The sequence below is a fragment of the Eucalyptus grandis genome, chromosome 3 (assembly GCF_016545825.1).
Source record: "Eucalyptus grandis isolate ANBG69807.140 chromosome 3, ASM1654582v1, whole genome shotgun sequence".
Lineage (NCBI taxonomy): Eukaryota > Viridiplantae > Streptophyta > Magnoliopsida > Myrtales > Myrtaceae > Eucalyptus > Eucalyptus grandis.
Genome location: NC_052614.1, coordinates 41035180 through 41059643, shown reverse-complemented (window position 1 = coordinate 41059643; position 24464 = coordinate 41035180). Strand labels below are relative to the sequence as shown.

At 36.6% G+C, this 24464-nt stretch overlaps 2 protein-coding genes across 2 annotated transcripts; one reads left to right on the top strand and one right to left on the bottom strand.

The window, feature by feature from the left end:
* Window positions 1-3422: 3422 nt before the first annotated feature.
* LOC104437366 (glutaredoxin-C4) lies at window positions 3423-9262 on the top strand. The gene is made up of 5 exons (XM_010050308.3): window positions 3423-3768; window positions 5348-5421; window positions 5754-5852; window positions 5940-6056; window positions 9045-9262. The coding sequence occupies exons 1-4, from the start codon at window positions 3611-3613 to the stop codon at window positions 6014-6016; spliced, it is 408 nt and encodes a 135-aa protein (XP_010048610.2). The 5' UTR covers window positions 3423-3610; the 3' UTR covers window positions 6017-6056; window positions 9045-9262.
* Window positions 9263-15945: 6683 nt separating this feature from the next.
* On the bottom strand, window positions 15946-18094 carry LOC104439659 (transcription factor MYB36). The gene is made up of 3 exons (XM_010052684.3): window positions 17697-18094; window positions 17479-17608; window positions 15946-17041 (listed from the first exon to the last, which is right to left on the bottom strand). The coding sequence occupies exons 1-3, from the start codon at window positions 17830-17832 to the stop codon at window positions 16204-16206; spliced, it is 1104 nt and encodes a 367-aa protein (XP_010050986.2). The 5' UTR covers window positions 17833-18094; the 3' UTR covers window positions 15946-16203.
* Window positions 18095-24464: the final 6370 nt, after the last annotated feature.

The window sequence follows — 24464 nt, the reverse complement described above, 5'->3', positions numbered from 1 at the left end:
ATTCACTAGCATCCGTAATATCAGCACAAAGCACAAAAGCTATATTGGACGCGGAAGGAAGGGTTCCACGTCAAATTTCTTTGCTATAGGTTTTCAGTATTGTTCGAAATGATAAGTTTTTGGTATCCTTGGATAAGGGCTGGAAGTTAAAATCCTGGAAGTTCTTTTAATCCGGTTGCCAAAATCCCATGATGTATTTCTAGTTGGTAGGTGGCATGCCAAAATTAAAATTTGTGACGTGTCATCCCTTTAATGCTTGGTTATATTTTGGCTTTTCCTAAAGAAAGGAAACACCCCGGCTCAAATAAGCACGACTAAGATCGCCTTTTGTATTTAGGATAGAGAGAGAAAATGTCATTCGTCATCTTAACAAATTTTTGCTCAATCCTGAGATTCTCAAATTTAAATAGTCTAGACAGTGAGCAAGCTTGAAGGGAATGCATCTTGCTTTGCCCTGGTAAAGGAGATAATAAAGAGTCATAAGAAATTGCACCAACAGGTCCAATTTGGTTTGGCAAGGTTTACCTATAGTGATTGTGATTGCAGAACTAAACTACCATTCATCATTTTGGTAATCACTTGTCCTAACATTTTTCAAAGCTGAAATTATTATGAATGCTTGCTTATCCACACAAAAAGATTAAAGGAGATAAACATGTCTCAGTGTGGGGTGGCCTTTGATAACGGGATATACTAAAATTTTGAGGAGATTTTTAAAACTGAAATTATTATGCATTTGCTCTTTATTCAGAATATACTAAAATTTTGAGGAGATTTTTATTGTTGTGAGCGTGCAACGGAAACTGGTACCTTTATTTAGGGAGGGGAGTTTAAGCTTAAGCCCGCTAACATATTCAGTTGGACTAATATTACTGAATTCTCCAATGTGGGATTTCTTTAACACAAATCACATGTGTTAGGTTTGTTTTCCCTTAATCTCGGTATCCTTCTACATCAACTTATCTCAAGTTGAATCTTCAACACTTAACTTCATCCCTAGTCTTTTTCTCTAGACCGAATCATGACCACAATGCCCACCATATTGTAAACTAGATTGGTCGCCAGACTCTTTCCTTGGCTTGAGATATTCACTAAAAACTTATATACATTGGGAGTAGCGGGTGGGCTATCAATTAACCGTCGGCTTTGATAGAATTTATTATGAGCACACGATTGAGGAAATTACCAAGAGAACGCCAAAATCTAAGTTTGACAATATATCCAGTTGGACCTATTTTAACTCAAAACTTAAGCCAATGAGCACATGCCAGCTTGGATATATTAAACTACTTTACACCATATCAATTCTCTGATGTGGAACTTCTCTATCACAACTCACATGTACATCCTAGCATTTATCACACATTATTCTTCAATCCAGCAAAAGGGATTTTTTTTAAACCACTGGATTTACTCTAGTGGCCACCATTCCAATATGAAAATGGGGAGGTGGGGGGTTCAAATCCCCACCTTCTCAACGAGGGGTTGGGGTGGGGATGAATTAATTTTAGGAGTAGGTTTCGATTCCTAGGCCCTGCAAGGAGGTCTAAAAGTGAGTCACCTTGCAAGGAGATTCACCTTGCATGCCCATTTTATCACCAGTCTAACAGTCCCTAAGGCTAGTTTTTTTATCTTTTGGGTTAAAATTCGAACTTTTTGAAGACACGAAGGGCCACTCCTTGAGTTCATGCACAAAGGAGTCTCTAGATTCACAAATACACTCTTGGAGGCCTTGGTGTTTGGTTTCCATCTAGGTAAAGTTCACTAATTTCTACCCTTTTCCGTTCATCCGTTGGATAATGAGATTCCATGTTCGCTTCTCTAGATTTGTTTGCAAAATCTGAAAGCCATGCATGCATGGATCGTAGGACGTTTTAAAGGGTAATCATGAATTAATTCATCATGTTTATCTAAAGTTCACCATATGTTTTCTATCCCCTCTGCATAGGTTCGCCTAAGGATGAATTATGTTGTCAAATTGTTTTCCTTGGTATGTCAATATTGGATTGAGCATGTTTCATCATGTTCGGCCCCTTCAATACATCCCGATCTAATCCTGTCATTTGTCTGCATGTTTTTGCATCGTCTAGCTTGTTTCCCTCGAATGTAGATTTATTTTCACATTAACGTAAGCATGATTGTCTTTCTTTATATTTTTTGGAAGTATTTAAATTCTTGTTTTGCAGATATTCAGAAATATATCAAACTGTTGGCCTTTTTAAAAAAAAAAATTGGATTAAAGTGTCGGCCTTTACCGATGTCTTCATCCATCCAAAAGAGATTGGATTTTTCGCACGACTGATGATCCCTGTCCTGAGGCTCAATAACGAAGCCTTATTTAATCTTTGCCCAATATGGCTCAAGTTCTTTCTTTTCCTCAAACTTTATTTGATTTACTTATTGATTGACTTAATCTTAATTAACTGAACACTTATGCATAGATACTTGGATGCATACTCAAAATAAAATTGAAAAAGATGGCATCGAAAGCATTTCTATAAAATAGAAAAGGTATTCATTATAGGCATTAAATAATTTTAGCATAACCAAGTTCCCATATTCACAAGTTTCTAATTTACAGAAATAAGACATGAATGGTTCATTAAAGATCCACGACGAATCAATCTGAGGATAGACATTTAACGACCAATCATCACAAAGCATCAATCAGCACATACGGAAACAATCAAGAAATCAAGAAAGCTTGAAGAACACGTCAAGTTTTGAATATAGGAAGACCATTCATATTAGATTGACTTAGATTAGATTATAACTAAAGTTTGAATTTGAAATTTGAATCATATTAAATTGTCTAATTACAGCATTACCTTTTATTATAAAAGCTGTCCGTTCATGCTTCATAAGCTTTTAAACTTTCTTTCCGCATTGGAGTCATCTCCATTAATAGTTCCAAGTATGGCCTCCAAAAATGTAAGCTACTAGTTCTAATCCAACAAGGTTCCATACAAGGTTCCATACAAATTCCTTGTGGTTTTCAATTATTTGTCAATATACCGTTTCATAATTCTAGTTTCACAAAATCTTTTGAGGCTTTTCAAGGAACATCAAAACCCATTCTCTTTTGATCTGAAGTCAATGCCATCGATCATCTTCAATCGATTTTTAATCATTGAAATTATTGAGTTTTTCAGCCATCACAACTTGACACAAATACACATAACATCCGACTTGGTGACCCTTGTAGCCGCAATCCGTCATTAAAGGTATTGAAGTATCATCCCATGTCGTTTAATAATGAGTCATAACTTTTTATATTCATGTGGTCTCCCTTCACTTATGAGTTTAAATTTTTGGATTGAACTTTCTAACACTATCGGGACTACTACTCTTCCGTAGCACTTAATCCAACGTAATGATACAAGGATTAGAATGACTCTTTCTAAACAGTAGGGAGACAATTTTGAATCTCAGACGAGCAGATGGGGCGAGGAAACATCCTTTGTAATTTTTCTGAGTGAAATGGAAGAGGGGAAAATAAAGGAGGAAACCCAGAACTAAATTTCGCAGAAAGTGCACAAGGCCCCCAGCAATTTTCTTCTCCGCAAGCTCGTCAAACCCCTGAGAAGAAGCTCCCGTCCGGAGGGCGAGCATGGTCATGGCGGCGAGGAGGTGCGTCCTGTACGCGGCATTGTCGCTGCTGGTGCTGGGATCTTCTCTGGGATCGTCTGCCGGAAGCCCCGAGTCGTCCTTCGTGAAGAAGACCATCGCCTCTCACAAGATCGTCATCTTCTCCAAGTCCTATTGCCCGTACAATCCCTCTCTCTCCCTCTCTCTCGCTTGAACTTTATTGGGTCTCTCTCTTTTTCGCTTGAACTTTATTGGGTCTCTCTCTTTTGTTGTGGTGTTCGGGTTTCGCGCACCGAGAGGATTCGATTCCTTCGAACGCATGCTTTTTCCGTTCTGGAATCGATTGATTTTTGTGTGTGCCTTGATTTGGTTCCCGTGAGGTCGAGTTTTCAGTTCTAGGAGCGCAGACTGACTACACTGCCCCGTGCGAAGTCAGATCATGCCCGATCTTGTGAATCGAATTACTCGGTTACATCCTTCTGCTTCGAGATTGCGGGGTTCGCCTGTTCATCGATTACTGGATGATGCTGTAGGCTATTTTGGCAGTGCAATAGGTATTAATTTGTATGTGGGTAAATCCACGCAATTGATGCGGACATGGGATTTTGTTAGAACACGTGTGGAGGTTCCCTCTTGATTCCCAGTTGGTTAATTCAGTCCCCGTTTTTCATGAGGATGGCACTTCCTTTGAGTTAAAACTTGAGTACTTGTGGAAGCCCATTGCTTGTAAGAGATGTGATGAGATTGGGCATGATGAAGATGGTTGTAGATACAAGAAATTAGACATTGCTCAGCAAATCCAAAAAGATGGGAATGCAGTTTGGCGACTTCAATCTACGGGGATTTCTCGACCTGTTGAAACTAGGCATGCACTAAGCAGGGTCAGAAGTGTATGGAAATCAACTTCTCCTGTTTGGATTCAAGTAATGACGCTGAGATGGTGAATATGGTTGATCAGACAATGCTTAGACCTTCGAGGATAGGGTGTCATCTCCTGTTACTTTTGCTGATATAACTGATCCTGTTCTGACTTCTGTCACTTCTAAATTGCCATGTTCTACTGGAGAGTGGTATGGGGAACAACTAATTGCCTAATGTAGTCTTACAGATTAAACATGAAACTGGTCCCTCTGCTTTTTTAAATCTAAGGCCCAGGGAAAAGAACATGCTTGAGGTAGTTTATGGCCTTTCTTGTTTAAAGAAGGTTCATGTGGTTATTTTGCCATTACTTTGAAATTTGGAACTTGTGAATTGCTTTGGGTGACACTAGTTCGGGGAAATAAGATTAACATCTTTAACTGCTTTTTATTGTTGTTTCTTTTTCTTCTATTTGTAGTTGTAATGGCTGTGCTCACAGTAAAGTTGTCTTTTGTGCCTGCTATCCCCTGTTGTGTATTTATAGAGAGATTGACAAATCCAATCAATCTGTAATTCTTCTGTTTCAGTCATATAGATGATATGAACCTTAAACCAGAATATTTTTCTTTGGTAAAATTAAAAAGAAGTCGGACAAATCATGGGATGTCTCTTTTCCATTTGTGATATGCAGCGTCCTATTGAATCCAGTGAATTGTGGTAGATGTGATGACCTCTTGGGAGAAACCGCAGATGTCATTGTGTAACTGTTTGCTTATTCATCCAACTGACTGGGTTTAGTATGATGCTTTTGCTGGATTGTCTTCTTCTTTGCATGTTTAATGCAGCTAATGGACATAGTAGACAAACATGGATTTGTAACACCTTTCATGGATAAATGCAGGTACTGCAGGAGGGCAAAGGCTGTATTCAAGGAATTAAACCAGATACCTCATGTTGTTGAGCTTGATGAGAGAGGTTTGTTTGCAAATTGCTAGTTCTTTGATGATTTCTTCAGTGTTGGTAGGACAACTGAGTAGTGGCCTCTTGTCACTAAAACAAGGATTAGTGAAGCTCTTTGAAGAAAAGAAAAAATGGATTGATGTATGTGTGATGTAAAGCCTAATTAATGTTTTTTTCTGACTGAAATGAAATAATTCTAGGTTTCTCCAACCTTGCATTCCTCCAAAACTTTTCTTGACAGAAAATTTGTAGATCATGATTTATGCTGCAGCAGTGTATCTGAAATGTGGTTGAATACGTGAAGTATATCTTGTGATTAATTGATAGGAGCTCCTTTATGTCCACAGATGATGGATGGAAAATTCAGGATGCCTTAAGTCAAAGAATAGGGAAACGTACTGTACCCCAGGTGTTTATAAATGGCAAGCATATTGGAGGTTCCGATGGTAAACTGACTATGTACCTCCTAACTTACTTTTTGTTAATAAGGGGTCCAACAAAAAATTTGAGCTTATTGTTGATCATCCTTGCAGATACAGTCGAAGCATATGAAAGTGGTGAATTGAGTCAGCTCCTAGGAATTGATGGAAAAGAGGAGGAAGAACTGTGAGGAAGTGTTTTGTGAATGGATAATTGAGCATTACTTCTAGGTAATTCTTCCTGTAAGTTTTGATATGAAGGATGCATTTGTAGTTTCATATTTTTCTTGCAGTTCATGTTTGCTACGCTGTGTGTATTCAATCATACACACCATTCGATCATACAGGTAAGGTGATTACGAATGATATGGTGCAGTGCCTTTTGTAATTACAGTCGGGACTAATGGTAGAACCATTAGAGTAAACGTCTAAATCAGGTCCTTTTAAACTGAGCAAATATATCTGTATTCATATATATAAATGGTCTTACAAACATAGTTGAGAATGTATAAGATAACCGTTCTCTGATTTTGCATTCCCTCTCTTATCTTACTCCATGTAAATGCATTCCCTGCAAATCCCCAGTTGAGAAGTCCCATGTCAAAGACAATCCCTATAGACCTCTCAGTTGAGCTACTTTCCTCCCAATGTTCTTTCTTTCCATTACTCCATAACATGAGTTAGAAATATCTTATAATCAGAGAGGGTCTTCCAAACACCTTCACCTCATTATTGATGTCCCTCCAAAAATATCTGGCAGATGTTTGTCTTGGTCTCCCATAAATGCCACGAAACAACCAAGTTTTCTGTTGGGACCGGAGTCTTTGGGTGCAGCAATAATGTTCCATGTCTCAATGCAAGGCAAAGAAACCCTCACTTTTTTGGGCATCTATCAATTGCGAATGGCTAAAACCCAAAGTTGTTACTACTCTTGCCGATTTAATCTTCATTTCAGACCTAAACATGTTGTCCGGTTTGAGTTTTCTGATCTGGAGCCTCAACTGATTAGCTTTGCACCTGCTGCTTGATCTTGTACAATGCACCACAACCACAATCATGGCAATCAAGTTGGAAGTGGCAACCAGTAGAGCATTGACAGAAATTAAGCCAAAGTAGCAATTAACTGGGGTTACACCCAAAGGCAGTATGACTTTCTGTAATCTAGCACATAACTCACTAAGTATGAAGCTATCTGAAGGTGACAAGGTTCTTTGCAATCTCCAGTTGTTGTGGGATTTTTCAATTTCCTTTCCTTCCACTGACTTTGGCTTGTTTGCTGCGGGGCTTGAAGGATGGGTGGGTGGGAAAACTATTGGTTTTGTGCTAATTGGGTGGAAAGGTGGTGTTGACTGAGGAAATATAATCAGTTGACTGACTGTTTGTGAGGATCTAAAAGATTTGGGGAATTAGTCTTGAAGGTGAGAAAAGAATCGTATCCTTGATTGCACCTTTGTAAGCATCTAGAATTATTTTTTACAGGCCAGTCTAGATAGTTGATATCCGCTGCAGGATTAGTTGTATTTGGGTTCTGGATAGTTTATATCCACTGGAGGATTAGTTGTACTAAGTACATGTATCCACTGCATTTTTTTTCTTTTTTGATGGCATTTCACTGCATTGTCTTGATGTGAGAAATGACAAAACCTATTTTGATTTTTAAACCTGCACTGTGGATCAAATTTATAATTGGAGCTAATATGATTGGTGTGTTTTTCCACATCTTAGATGTATGTTGACCGAATCCTACTTTTCGATTATTTTATTTGGGTATCATAAAGTCTGATGGACATGATGGCCTACTAAATTGGGAATGCCATCTGCATAAACTTATGAAGGCTTCTTTTGCTAATCTAGAAGAAACTTTTCTCTATCTCCTCTCATGTTATACTTTAATGAGAACCATCAGATTAAATCATTTCAAGAAAGGAAGCAAACATCATTTACTACTGGAATTGCATCAATCGGGATGCCATCCATTAATTTGAAAGAACTTGAAGTAATAAATCATTGTCAGTTAGAGAACTGAATTTCCAAAAGCAACAATATTTAATAAATTTCTAAAGCTTGAAGACTTTTTGCTTTATTTATTCGATTAGTGTTGTTTCACAATATACGATGTAAGGTGAGGTTCGAATGATGGGGCCATATGTAACAAGGACATCATGGCATAATCATAATAGACCACTCAACAAAATAGGAAGTGGAGCTCTATCCTGTCCAAGGAGGAGGCAATTGCACAAACAGTTGAATTGTGTAAAAAGGTAATGGAATAATGTCTACAGGTCATATGCAACATACTGACTACATTATCTGAAAGGAGTCGATTCTCAAAAAGTGCAAAAGTAGAGATATGACAACCTGTTGCAGAAAATAGCAAATGACATTGGAGTTAAATGAAAGCAGTCCAATGAATCAGGGAGAGGATGTGACAAACCTGAGATTGCCACAAATACATGGGAGAGCGACCATAATATTCTGGCTGCTTGATTGCTATAAGGGCGATCCCCATGAGCATAAATCCACATGGAAAGTGAAGAGAGGAGAGAGAATAAAAGTGTTGGAAGTCTGAGTGCTTCAATTTAGATATTTCTTGTTTTCTTTCTTTCTGTTAGGATGGAGAGCATAGAAGGAAGCGATGTGAAGTGCATGAGTGAGACGAAGAAATTGAGGATGGAAGAGTTAGATGGTGACAAATCACTTAGGAATTTGTTCTATTAGAGTTAGAATGAATGTGGGCAGTTTTCCTGGAACAGTTCTGTTGGTTCATCGAGAGACTCAACTAACCCGACACACCTGTCCATTCTGTCTCAATGAACCGCAAAAGAATTTTAGGTGGTAGAACCGGACAGAATTAGGAGACTGAATGAGGGGGGAAGAAAAAGATCAGGAACACAGATGAGCTTCATGCTTTTATACAGTACTCTAGATATATAAGTTTGATTAAATTAAAGTTAAAAAGAGTTTCTTGATTAAACAGCAGGAGTTTTTGATTTATAAGGCACCAGCTACCAGCAACCTGCTTAACAAGAATAAGTAGAAAGAAACAGGTAGCAATTTTAGCTTTGATTTCTACCCATCTTACTATGATTGAGAAGGGGTGTACTGTTGTACTCGTTGCATATTCTCACTGAGCATTGACTTGCTCATTTCTTTTGAGGTTACTCTGAAGATTGACTAAACTGCCGGCAATTGTGTAATGTGATTATTTTTCTTTTGCAGTACTGGGCATTTAGTGCCATGAAGGAAAAATTCTGCTGAGGATATGGATAAGTACACATGGCTCGAATTACATTGGCTCTTCGATTTTTCTTTGGTATAATTGTAGCAAGTGCTATATTATGTGTACTTTTTTGGTTTTATGGAAGACTTTGGACTTTCTGGGAAGGGACTTGCTCTCTTATGCAATTTCATGCCATCTGGGGCGTTTCTTCTTTCAATGTCGTCATCGTCTTATTTTTACTTGGCTTCAGACCTAAGGAAACACGTCTATTAACTGTTTAGCTTCTTTGTAGCGTGTCAATTCCCAAAAGTGGAGGGTTAAAGAAATAACTTTAGTCCTAGATGATTCTGGTTGTGGTGATGGAGGTTGTGTTAGCGTGGTGGTTTGTCCTGAGTGGAGGCAATGCTGATGGGAGCAGTGGAGCAGACAATCGGCAGCGAAGAAAGGTTGATGATGATTGAGAGTTGTAGTGTTGGTATGGTGGTGAATAGACCCGTTTGGTAGGTTGAAATTGGTTTGAGGGGATTGGAAATGGATTCGATTCAAATTAATTCATTTAACCCATATTAATCTAATATTATGTAACTCAATATAACGATGTATATCCGATCTAAATCAAATTTGCAGTCAACCAAATTCATGATATTAGAATACATCCATATTTAATCGAATCTATTAAAATTTATATCCACTAAGTTCATGCATTTTAAGCTCTTTATGTGAGTAGGTTGCTTGGACAGAATTTTATACCAATTTTAAAAAAGAGAATTAACAACTTAAAATGATTAGTAAATAAAACAAATAGGGTAAGAAAACTTACAAAGTGAAAAAATCTTAAAAAAAAAATTAGACAATTATGCATGTGTTGTGACGAGCACTAATTAAAGAGGACAGAGAGTAATGAAGTATGAGTCATAGATACTACTAATACCGGGAGGAAATGAATTAACAAAATAATCTGAATGCAGTACTAATTTGCTCAGTAAATGTTCAATATAATCCATTTTAGAACTGGAAAATACAGTAATATTAGCCCCAAAATGAATTGTAAGATCAAAGCCTTCAGCAAGAGTAAAAACTGGTACATAATGCCAAGGTTACATCAATACCATTGGACGAAAAATATTGGGTATGTCTTGAGTGCCACATGGGATGTATGTAAATCCACTCACCAGTGGCTATTTGTGCAGATGCAGTTCTACTCTTCTTCTTCCTCCTCTTTATTATTATTTTTATTATTTTTATTATTATTTTTAAATAATTGAGATGTAAATGCTAGGTGAGACCCACTTTGCACAAAGTTGATTGACCGAATGAAGAAGCTGCCACAAACTACACGTATAGGCCTCTCATGTATCTTCATAAAAAGACCGTGAAAACATTTCAAATTTCTTTTTCCTTTCCACAATCCACAATTGCATTTTGATTTCGTCTCTCTCTCTCTCTCTCTAAAATCCCTAAATCCAGATTCCAGAAGAAAACTTAATAAAAGCGATGCAATCGATCCCATTGCAATTTTGCGGGATGTCATTTGCGATTGTATCCGTTGGGGTTGTCGTTTGCGAGTTGTTTGTAGTATAATTGCGTGACATGCTTTTTGTGACTCTTTTTTGTGCTTCCACGATGCACCCTCGTCTTGTTGTTTGCAAATCAGAGCGAACGCCCCTGTTTTTAGCGCCTTTGGTTCACTGGTTATTCCAACTTTGCAATTTGACCTTGTTGGCCATGTGAGAAGCTTTCGATTTCTAAGAAAAGTTACTCTATTTTATTCACGAAAAATTAATTGGATCTATTCATTGTGTTGAGATTCAGATTTAAGTTTTAGGATAAGGGACGGGGAGGGCCGGCGGCATTGTTAGTTTCATTCATCGTGTTTAAAGTTATATCATTCAAAATCTTTTGATGATCTACGATGCTTAGAGTTGCGTAAAAATCTAATTTTTAAAGATTTGAAACATGAAATTTTTTACTTTGTCGTTGGCAACATAGGTAACAATTCTAAGATAAGTAAAGCCATATGTCATTGTAAGATCTACAAATTGATAACCTAATTCCTTCCTGCAAGGCACTAGAGTTAATAGAATAACATAAAATGCACAACAAAGAAACATACATTTCATCAACCTAGCTTTTACGGATCCTAGGTTATGCTTCGATCCTTTCATTTATTTTCTTAATATCACATTTCAAGTGCTCAGAAAAACACTCCAATTTTCATAGAAACATGTTTGCCACAATTTCATATTTCGTTTTGAAGTTCAGTCTACCCCAATCACTTTTATACGAAGATATTGTACCTTAAAAACCTAGAGCGGAAATTGAACAATATAACAATTTTGACGTTTATTATAGTGTAAGATATTGAACAATATAGCAATTTTGATGTCAATTATAGCATAAAATACTCATGATAATTACACTATTGTCTGGATGATGAATAGGGTTTACTAACCCCATTCGTGAATCTAAATGACCCGAAACCAAGTCCTAGAGATCAAAACGCATTCAAATACAAATGAATTCGGCTGTGTCTTCATATGAATTTTGAGAATTCAAGAAGAGAAAGATACCCCGTTGGCGGGGGGGGGTGGGGTGTGTTGGTGGTGTGCGGGCAAGATTGTGAAAACCAAAAAGAAAATTGAGAATTCAAATGGGGCCCTAAAGCAGGCCCAGTTTCTTATGAGAGTGCCCAAGACTTTGTCTTAAATAATGTCGTGAATTGGGCAACTTAGTCTAAAAAACATCCCCAGCTCATCGATCGGTATCCACGTGCCACTTTTCAAGCCGTGGCTGGGAACATTTTCTTCTAGGGGTATTTTGTTTGTTTTCTTTCCTTTTTTTTTTTTTTTTTGGGATAAATGCACGGAAGTCTTGTAACATGTTATAAAAGTACAATTGAGTTATAAAACTCATAAAAGGTATAATCAAGTTGTAAAATTTGTCATATTGGTGTAATTGAGTTCTTCGTTAACTTAGTCTAATTTAGCTAGTCAAAAAGGCTAACGTGGCTTTTGTTAATACTTTCTCTCTCCTAACGATGATGGCTTGGCTATAACATGAAATATAAAGCTAAAATGACATTGTTTAGTAAAAAAATGATTTTTAATACAAATATTATTTAAATTAGATTAAAAATAAGCTAAATGGAAAAAAGAAAAAAAAAAGGATCAAGGCAGCCAAGGTTGCAAGCCCTCATCTCTGTCGTTGCCACACCATTGCTGGGAAGGGCTGGTGGGTCCTTTTTCAAAAAGATTAATTTAATTTAAATAAATTTTGCATTAAAAATTAGATTTGGACCAAACAATATAATTTTAGCTATGTCATTGCCACTTAGGATAAAGAATAATAATAAAAAAAAAAACAACATCAATATTATTCATTAGCCAAGTTGGATGGAGTTAAAAGAAGAACTCGATTGCACTAATTTGATAAATTTTAGGACTTGATTAAAGTTTTTGCAAGTTTATAACTTAATTACACTTTTATAACAAGTTTAAGGCTTTTAGTGCACTTATCCCTTTTCTTTTTCTTTTTTGTTTCTCAACTTTCCTTCTTCCTTCACGCTTGTGCCTAGTGTTATAAATGGGTTTAGAATGGTAAAACCTAACAAACATAAATGTTAAATGGGTTCACAATTTACTCAAACTCAACTCTCCTATGTGATTCTCTCTTCACCAATTATGAGAAGATAATGGACTTTTTTTTTTTTCGGACTATTCCAAGTTCAACGAAATCTTGGTGGGCCCACAAGATGGACTTGACTTCACCCTTATTAATAATATCAAGATCGGCTTCTTTTTTTTTCCCAATTATTATTTATTTTTATTAATCTTGTAATATGTTAGTTATTGGAGTATATCTTTTCTTGATTGTATGTGGTATTGTTATTTTCACGTATTATTTTAATCTTAGTTTTTGTCATTGCAACTCATGGTCAGCATAAATAATCTTTTTTCAATATTTTACATTCCATTTTATTAAAATTACAATTTCTCCACACTATTTGTTGCTGTAATTTTATAAATCTACTACCGAGTACTAAATTTTTCTTATTCTTCATTATGAATCAATACAAAAATTGAACATTTTATACAATGTTAGAAAGCCAATTCTTTAGTATCATATAGTTGAAATAGCGATTTTATCCAAATAACACATACACATAAAGTGCTTAAAGTGAGTTAACTAGGTGGATACAAATTTTCATAGGTTAGATTAAATATAGAAGTATTTTAGCAGATGATTTGGATCAAGTCGGATATGAGTCATTAAATTTGTATTCTATATAAATGGGTCATTTTGGGTTAGCCTATTTTTGGTCCAATCTAAACCCGACTCGACCCATTCACTTGACGTTCCTAAGCCTAAGCCATCCCTAGTATTTGACGATGCTAGATCTACACCTTTTGGATGTAGGACCAGACCACCTACTCCAAGCGCTGGAGGCTCTATAATCGGTTTAGGTACTATACCTGTATTAGGAGATAAGCCCAGATGACCATCACCTTACGATATAAAGGCTGAGGATTATATTGAGTACCGAGTGGTGTTTCTTCACCGCAAGCTTTTTGCCACAAGTGTGAACTTTATGGTAAAGTCCATAGAAATGATGATAAACTATTTTTCTGTGTGTATACAAATGTTTAATCTTCACCAAAAATGATTTAAACATCTTCCAGTAATTCAAAGTAACAAAAATCAAGAAAATAAATATATATATAAATGATATATATCGGACTTATTTCCTTCTATATCTTCAGATTGAAGTGAAGCATATAGAAGAAAGACATATTCCTCACAAAATTGAGTTATGCAAGCTGGTGAACACACTATCCGAATGTGGATCAAAACAATCCAAACCCTATTGAAGAAGAAAAGCTGGCTCCAACTGTTTTAAAAAACTTAGGAGTGTGTTTAAAGGAAAATGAATGACGTAAAAATGGTTGCCTATATTATTTATAAAAATGAATGAGCGAAAAATATTTTTATCATTCATGAAAATATTTAGGCATAATTATTGTAGATAAGTAAACATGTTTCATTGACTAATTATTTCAAACGATATAAGTGGTTATTTAAAAAATATTTTTAAATTATTTATTTTTCATGAAATAAACATAGCCTTAATTAAGATTTGAGATACTTAACATGTACTAGATCGAACTTTTTTCCACAGTCGGGTTGGTTACTCTTTACAAGAGGACCTCAATAGCCTGTCATTTAAAGGCGGCAGAAAGAATTGGAAGGTTATAGGGAGAGTGGTTGGGCCGAAGGTTGGAATTATAGAAAGCACTACCTTTAGTGGCGGAGCTAAGTTACATTTTCGGTGGGTGGAATAAAGTGAGGACATTTTATTTATTATAAAGGTGATTATTTAATTGTTTAGTTCCCTATAAAACATGGAATTGAATACGTAACCAAAAAAATTACAGTATGTCAATACAATTTCATTCAAGCAGCAATTATGAATATGATGATCCATAGCGATGAGTTTTTACGAGTCAGCAATAGTGCATGGGCGTTTCTTTCTCCTTGCTATAAATTACCCTATCTCAAGATAATAAGATTCAAAGTAGAAAATTATTTTTCATTGAGCTAAATGAGATGTATTAATGCAACTTGCTTAAAGTTTAACAAAAGAAAGTCATTGGAAGTTTAGACACAAAATAATTTTGTACCTGTGATTGTTGATGCATTTTAAATTTCAGACTTATCCTTTGGAAGTTGAGCAGTTGGGTCACTTAGTTGCTTTTGAAAATTTTAATGTACATGCACATACAAACTAAAGAAAAAAAAATGGTCAATGGGTTCCATTGACCCCACTGAGTTGGCCGTGGCACTGCCCCAGATTACCTTATCAACCGGTGAAACTGAACATCTAGCTGCCGCATCATGTGTTTTTCATGCTCTTTGGTTAGTAGTCTATTGAGAGAACTATAATTCCAGAAGAGATGGCCACAAAGATAAGTATAAACAGCAAGTCTGCACTTACTTTGGCCCAGAATCTTGTGTTTCATTAACGAAGAAAGCACTTTAGCAGAAGGTTTCGTTTCCATCTAGTCTCATTTCCATGGGGATTGCATTGCCAAGAAAGAAGTACAGCTTCAGTACATAAAACTCGGATGATTAATTTGCATCAATCTTTGTGAAGCCACTCAAGTATGACATCTTTTAGATCTTCCACATGATGATGCTTGGAGTCATGGAAAGACAAGTTTAAGAGGGCAAATGTTGGAGGTTGAACTTGCTCTTTCAGTGTTCTTTTAGTTGATAAGCTACGTCTTTTGTTAATTTAGCTGAATTATTGTTAGACAATGATAATATAGAGAGTTTTATTTTGTAATTGATGATACGCAGAGTATGTGTATTTAAGTTTTAGAATGATGTAGTATATGATTGTTTACCGAAAAGAAATGTAACCTTCGATTGAATACCTATGAATGGGGATGATGAATATAATTCGTAGGAGAGCAAGAAAAAATAAAGATAATGCTCTTCCACAAGAATTAATACGAGACTAGAGACTACTACTTGACTAGCATGTTCCTTTCATGAATGTATTCTCCAGCACAACTTGATTAGCAGCAAAAAAAAAAAAAAAAAACTAATTAAACTCCATAACATATATAAGCCGTCTTACCAACATACTCAGGACCATTTTGAGACCTAACAGCGAGGATAAATTGTACTAATTTACAAGGTTTTATACAATGATATTGGAAGACAAAAGTTTGCTAAATAACAAGAGCAAGCAGATCTCAAAGTCGAAAAATGTGACGATCCATTTGTCAAAACTACAATAGGAATAAAGAGAACTATATTTCAAGGCATTCAGTTTATTTATCTACGTGATTGTGTCATATAGAAGAAAACAGAAGAACTAGCTTCTGTTACATATGGAAAGAAGGCAATATCTACTAGTTTTGCTTTCTTGGTGTCAATGCAATGACACAAGTACGTATAATGCACATTATCAGAAAAAAAGATGAACAAAATACATGGTAGTTTTTGCGTAATATAGGTCCAACAATAATCCTAAAACCTGGATACACATTATTCATATGATATACAAGCATTGCTGTCTATAGCACCATAGTTTCCATGTCTTATTATGATTGCGAAATAAAACCTCATAAAAGTGTAGGTTTATACCCACTACTACATGTTATAGCCGAAACCATAATCCTGGGATATGCCCTCACATAGAAGTGCCGAAGTTGAATCCCAACAATAAGAGGATGCTGATTGCCCGCTGTACTCATTGTCACACCACAAAGCCTGCAATGGGTCTCTAGAAGTGCTGTTCATGTCCTTGAAACAAAATTCATCTACCTGATTCTGCTGCGACATAGATCCATCAGATTTATTGCAGTTGAGAGAATTGTCCAGCTCAGTGTGGATTATGGGATCTGGGAGAAACTGTGTCCTATTTGGTTGATCAATTGAATTAACTCCTATGTCGGGTAACGAGACGTAGCGGTCTGAAGATGAAACACAATTAGTCATGGAATTTACCAACTCACTGAAATCAGTATCGTTGAAGCTGAGATTGGCAAAATCACTAGGAGCTGAATGAGAGGCAGCAGGTGAGGACTCATGTGTCTCGGCCTTCTGGTCATTTTTGGGTGATGAACTACTAGAGAGGGTAGGTTGCATCAGCTGATAAGGACTTTCATTCAAGATCTGAAGGCTTTGGGTCATCTTTTCATGCAATAGAGGAGGTACTTTGGGCCAAAGTGCAGGATTGTTGTAGAAAGAGAAAGGGCTTTGAAGGTTCTGAAGCTGCATGTGAAGCTGAAGCCTCTCTAGGGCAGAGTTGCTCAAGGCCTGTGAACTTGTAGCATCTTTGGAACTGTTTGCATCTTTCATGGAAGATGAACGGTTGAGCAAAGACTCCCTTCGCCTACCCAGAAGCTTTTTCTTCAATTTGGTGTTCCAGTAGTTCTTGATGTCATTATCAGTTCTTCCGGGCAATTGTGCTGCAATAATGGACCACCTGAAAAGTTGAAATAATTCTCAGCTGAACAGAACGATCATCTCCAAAAGTGAATGAAAAGAAATTGCAATATCGTTTTTTCCTCCAAGACCTAGAGTTAAAAGAATCCTGAAATATATAAATTGAACTGCTGATCAATAGTTGGCGATAGCCTCATGGATGAGCAAAAGGGACAATGGGATGAGGGCTAAAACAAGCATGATCCTCAGCGTCTAGAATCCCAAACAACAAGATTGGCAGTCGTGCTGAGAAATCAATTAGAAACTTTGTTCCAGGAAACCTAAAGCAAAGCATCTCATTTCAACAACTCCAAATTAAAGTGACATCATTGGAGAAGTAAAATAGGACAACCAGTTGAAGACTGGGAGAAAGGGTTAAGGCTCAAAACTCCAAAAAGCACATGCAAGCACGAGAGAGAGAGAGAGAGAGAGAGAGACCTGCTTCCAATACTAATGTAAAGGCTGCAGATTAGGTTGTCTTCTTCCTCAGAGAACCCGCCATGCCTGATGTTGGGTCTCAAGTAGTTCAACCATCTCAATCTGCAACTCTTCCCACATCTGTTAAGGCCTACATGAAAAGATCTCGCATTTAGCTTGTTGCTCCCGTTAAGACCTTATGCCCTAGCAAAAAAACTGATCAACTTTTAACATTTTACCAATTTTCTGAGGAAGGGCAATCCAGTTTCCTCCTGTGCCATCCTTCTCGATATAATCCTTGAGCTTTGCATCCTCTTCAGCAGACCACGGCCCCCTCTTCACGTTGGCCTTGTCGCAACACGGAGCTCGACCCATATCTGCTCGGAGATTTCTTCTCTCTTCTTCTTTTATCAATTCGTTCTTGGAGACGAGGATGACTTGATGAAGATCAATACAGATTAAAAACTTCTTCTTTGGATTGTTATAAGAAAGTGGAGGAGATATAACAAGATTTATAAGAAGGAAGAGCGGTTGAATGGGATGTTCTTGAGGACAAAAAGTCTTCTACGTACCCTCACCCTCTCACTTTCCCTCACGCTCAACGCTGTTTCTCTTCTAGGGTTTGTTCTACCCTCTCTCTCTCTCTCTCTCTCTCTCTCTCTCTCTCTCTCTCTATACCTTTTTTTGGAGTGGTTTTGAACTTTCCCATCATGTTTATTTAATTCAGTCATGCTATGTGATTAAGCTGCAGGCAACTAGAGAGAAAAAGCAAATCGCAGATTTCTTCATTCTGGGATTATTTTATTGGCCTACTTTATATTGTGGTCAATCAAGTTTTATGTAATGCCAAATGCACCGGTACTACATGCTAAGAACCCTCCAATATGCTTTTGGTTTGTCGTCATCGTCCTTGAAATGTTCCGTTACCAAAAGGGCTGTGGAGAATTTAAATAAGACAAATAATAGAGATTAATAACGTCAGTTCTTAAAATTTAACCATTTATATGTCCATTTATGCTTTATCGGATCACGCGGAAATTATTATAAAAAGCCAAATTAATACGACTCGGCATTAATCTCATTAATAAATTGATTTTCAGTAAAGATTTTCAACGAGAGATTGCCGTGATTTTTGTGTCATTATCGTCACCTTTTGGACACCAACATTGGCCTCTAATTCTTACATTCAAACACGAAACCCTAGGTTATGCATTCGGAGAACGTTAACTATTCTAGACCCTGCCAAGTCACAAAAACCTGATTACGTAAGGTCTGGAGGAAAAAATATGCCCCAGAACGCGTTTAGTTGGATTTTTCTTGTTATAGTATCCTGTAATGAGATTTATGCTAATTGGCGCTTGGGAAAGTGGGAAGATATAAGTTCCCATTGGCAGAAAAATTGTATACGTTCTTAGTAAGTGCGATGAAACTTCCTGAGGCATAATAAGTTGAATAAGCCACCATGAACGTCATCAGCTATCATGGTTTCCATTATTTACAATTGTTAGAATATTTAAATAATAAAACATGCTTTCATCTAACAATTTAAACTTTTAGAATCTTTAACAGTGATCCCACAAAATCTCACATGATATTAGACTTACGAAGTCTTGAATTTGAATATTGCAGGCTCCCATTTGTTTCATCAATTGCATATTTCCACACCTTAGGTTAAGACCAAAGTCCGGCATACATGTGAAGGGGAGATTATAATATAAAAACACGGACTTCTTATTCAACTATTTTCACTGTAATGCAAATTGTACCGTCCATATATTGTGGTTAATATCGGAACTTAGATTTGAGATCGAGCCAGAAAGCAAAGCAAAGCCAAATTTAAGATTTGGTCAATAAAAAATCTCCTCTCATATCGATAATATCATAAGAATAAAGTAAAGGATTCTTCGAATTTTCTAAGGTCTCTTGACACATAATTCGTTTGCTATGGGGCATCTGTACGATTCCTCCAATCAAAAGTCTACACAAGAAATCGCACCAAAATTAAATTATAGAGAAAAAAAGAACTAACACAATTAAAATCTATTTGCAAAATCACAAAAGCAATAACAAAGAGAAACTAACTAAAGAAATAAAAAAAAATCAAATAAAAATGTTGGGTACTACGTTGGCCAATAATTTTGTATTTTGAAAAGTATAAACAAGTTTCTCATTGACTTATTAACTAATTACTTTAAAAAGTATCAAATTACAATTAAAAATCCATGAAACAATTAAAATGAGAAACTCTCCAAAGAAAGAGCAAAATCGAAATAGAATATTGGGTACCCTGTTGGCTAATAAATTTATAATTTTCAAACAATCTATGGGAAAGTGTTAAATAAAGCTATGCGTTATAAATCAACAAATCAGTAAGTGGCATGTCGTACGAGGAAAGCAGGCCAAAGGAGATGCTCAACTCAACAAACATTTGTATTGAACTCAACAAACATTTGCACAGGTCTTGCTTATTTCCTTTTCTTCTCTAGGGCACACACTGCTTCTATATTAAAGAGCACTTGCAATAAAATGGGGAAGCATTTTAATTACTTTCCGATGCGTTCTTCTTACCGAAACTAACAATGACAGTATTCGTGCATGTTAGCTCAAATCACATGCACCGTTAGATTATATAATCCTTAGTGGAGCTCATTTCATCCGACGATCTGAGCTCACATTCGCCGAATTCATTTAAAATTTCTCCTATTTCGGTGAGGGCATCCTCCCGGTCCATTGTCGGAGGAGTCGGTTCAGGGTTAAGTTGACAAGCCAAATTGTGTGTTGATTGGACATGACTAAATCAACACAAAAATTGTGTAATGACATGGTGGATATTCAAGCTGCTGTTTTTGAGATTATAGTTCTATCTAATTAAGTGATGAAGTTGGACTGAAAATCGTAAAGGTACGTTTCGTTAGAGCTTGTAGTGTAGGAGAAGGAGCAGTAACGGCAAATTGGAGTTACTTAGCTTGTCCAAGCCAAAACACACTCTATTTATCTCCAAAAAAATTACCAAATTTTTTTTAAACCTTTTGTCAATTTGGTTGATGTTCTTTAAATACCTAACCATCAATCAAAGGTTGATTAAAAGATTAAATCGGCCTCATCAAGGCGACATTCAGCGGAGGCGAGATTATCGTCCTGGGGCTAGCAAGGCTTAAGAGGAAGATCATAGTGCCGGATCATAGATCTAGCTTGTTTGATAAGTTTGAAAATGCATAGATGACTTGATAAACAACGAATTAGCATAAATATAGCGAGCAAAATTTTGGCATAATTACAATTACTCTGTCACATCGAGAAATTAACAATACATGCACCATAGGTAAAGGTTAAATTGAGTGTGAATTTATATAACTTTAACGATTTTTTATGAAAATTGACTAGAATGAATACTTTAAAATTTTTATAAAATTTTATGACCAAATTGGACAAAATTAGAAGGTTTATCACTGACTTGGCATCCGTACAATATATTTACGATTGATTGGATAATTTTCCCACTAATTTTTGTAGAGGTTAAGTTGTAAGTTGAAGAAGGTAAAACTGAGAGTAGTGCTTCAAAGCTGCTCTGCCTTATGTGTGGTCACCATTTTGTCAACCTATCAATTTCAATATACTAAGATAAACTTTGTACATGTAGCCCCTTTTTTTCTCTTTTACTACATTTGGATTGTGGATGACGATTCTGTGTCTCAAGAAGTTATATTCAATATATGTTTGTTTTATGAAAAATGAATTGTCTGAAAAATGTTGTTTTTAAAAAATGATCGATTTATTATTTATGAAAATGAATAGATAAAAACATATTTTCATCAATCATGAATATATTTAATATTAAATTATTGTCGATCATGAAATTTTTTTCATCGGATAATCATTTTTAAGTGATAAAAACAATTATTCTGGGGAAAATATTTTTTGAATTATTTATTTTTTACAAAATAAACAGAATCTTAGTTCGATTTAATAACTCCCGATGACTAAAATATGGAGCGGCTGACTAGGGATCTGAATATTTTGATTAGGGGCCTCTCTGGTCCTTATAGGTGCCTGCATTGACTCTAGAGAGCCAACGAAGGATTTATGTAAATCGTTTCGTAACAAGCACGGAAAAACTAATGAAGAAAAGACTCGTCATATCGTTCCAAGAGCGGACGAAATATCGTCACTTGTACCAATGCATGGTGGGATCATTAGGAAAATGTTTTTTTGCGAATTGCTTGCTTCGAGGATAAGCAGCCTTTGAAAAGTTTTATTTCCAAATGGTCTCAGTTTTGCTGTCGTAAGTGCACAGCTATGGGATAATAATAAACTACTGAAATTCATGCATGAAAGACAAAATAGCTGAGCGGAAAACCCTCAAAAAAGTCTCTCCTTCCCCTAACGCACGACAAAGGTCAATGCCGCCCTAACAAACCCATCAGATTCGGCAACCCACGGAATTGACTCGGTTCTTATCCCCACATTCCATGCATATGAAATGAGTTCATGGCCATGCATGAGAGGACCCGCACACGGTGATGTACAGAGCATAGAGACGCGTGGTAAAAACCCGATACCTTCGCCTGAGAATATCACCAAAAGAGATCGTGTTCATTTAAATATTTAAATCAATGAATTATAGGCCTATTATAATATATTTAGATGATAGAGCACAGAGATGTGTAGTGAAAACCTAATACCTTCATCCAAAAAGATCACCAAGAGAGACCGCGTTCATTTAAAAATTTAAGACAATGAATTATAGGACAATTATAATATATTTAGATGAGAGACTTCTTTTGCTTAACGTTCTCACGTGTGAGCCTCTTGCGTTATGCTGGCTCCTTATTAATCTAGGTATCGTTTTGCACCAATATTATTCAAATAGAAATTTTTTCCACCTTGGTCCAGCCAAGTTTGGCAAATGTTGGTGAGAAAAAAATCCACCCTTCATACGCCACCTTAATCGCCTCGACCCAGCCAAGCTTGGCAGGAAGTGAGGGGACACCATCGGAGTTACATCTGAGATTTTTCTTCCTTGAGATAATCACTAGACACCGATACAGATTAAAAGTGGGTTAGCATCGCCCATCAGCTCTAATATTACTTATTGGGTCAACAAAGCACAAGCTAGGTACCTTCACTCGGAGAGAGAGAGTCTAAGTTCAGATCCATCAACATGTTCAATTGGACTCATATTCACTTAAAAATTTAAGCTAATAAGTTATAAGCTAATTATGATATATCGATTATTTCATATTACATCTCCATGTGGGATTTCTATTGCTTAACACTCTCACACATGCACTAGAAAGAATAAAATCTTAGATTGAGCGAGCGAGAAAAAAAGAGTTTTGCAAAACCCTAGCTCAGTGGGGGAGACGAAAATTCGCATGAAATCTTCGTAGATTATGGCATTTAAATTTGCTAACAAAACGAACCAAGCATTGGGAGTTGGAGCGAGTAACGACCCTCGCCAGCCCCTAATCCGTCATTAATTGTGCAGAAGAAACAATTTTGTATACCGGATACATTATACACCAATAATTAAATTTTTTTTTCAAGCGCATAGTAATTATTAAAAATGCTTCGTTTCCTTCACATCGCCAGCCATGCGTTGGCTAAGCTTGGTTTTTTCCAGGCTTGGAGAGTGACTTTTCGCAAGAAGGGGGCAGTTGACTTGTCACAAAAAGTCTCTGTCGTGTTTTAGGTTGCAAAGGACGACCAAAGAGAGAGTCGCCGTTGATGGCATCACAACGTTTGACCTTGGGATTTTGATTACCGTAACGGAGTTGGTTGCGGATCTTGTTTAAGGCACTGGTGGTTTTAATTAGTGGGAAAAACTATCGAATCTGTCAGTGCTCAAGCTCTACATTCACGTAGGTACGTGAGCGTAGCGACAGTGTAACAAGAATGATCCGAGAATACTGTCGATTGGGAGGTTGATGGTCTATTTAGGAAGTCAACAACCAGGGACAAAGCCCCCACATACATCGACCAATTTGGATTTTTCTTACTCTCGATTGAGTTGTTGCCGGTAGTTTTTTTTTTTTTTTTTTGAGCAAAAGTTGTTGCCGGTAGTTGAGTGAGTTGTTTTATGGGTACATCATTTCGATTGGTGCATAGAGGAAGGTGCCAGAGCATTCGGATATCACTAGTATCTAGATAGAGAAGCAATTTGATGGTCGACTTACTTCAATGAAGTAGGTAAATTTTTCAAGCGGTCCATGGGTTTGTCTTTTATTGAACACATGGGTTCAAATGAGCACTCTCGCAACATTCCTTTGGGATCACCTTGGAGCATAGACATAATTGTTTTCAAAGATTACCAAATATGTGTGGAATGGGAAAATTATCACACCAGATGAAAATCAGTTGGTTGCTCAAAGAATGCCCAAACATTTCCATTGATATAAGAGGAAAAAAGATGCAGGTTGGTTCATTATATACTGTCTTAGTGTGCATATAATGAGATCACACATTGTATATTTGAGTGACTACATTCTTTCAAAAATCGGAATTTCAAGCACATGCACCCACATTCCCATTTACACACATATAGAGTTCATTAATCTGCTAATGGACACAGATTCGCATGACCATATACACTTATGCCCTCACACATGATCCTATCTATGCCGATGTCCATGCATCCCAAATTTAATCATATGAATTCATGCGAATCTTTCTCACGCGCACTAACAAAATAGTGTAAGCACACATACTTATGCGCATGAAACGAAAAAGAAGAAAATGGTTTTAAATGGCCGGACAGAGAATACCCAATGAATTAGCTTTGACATTAGAGAAATCAACCCCAAGGTTGGCGCAATTTGTCCGGGCATTGGGGAATCTACAGTTTGGAAACTTGTTATCCGTCGGAAACCTACAAATAGGGTGTAAACTGTTGTGGTTTAGGGCTTTTTACACAGGTTAAAGGCCCAAATTTAGGAGGTTCAAGGGGCTTGCAGGGTGTTCGAAAGCCCAGAGGTCATGTAGTTTTTAATGTAGTTAGAATATGAGAT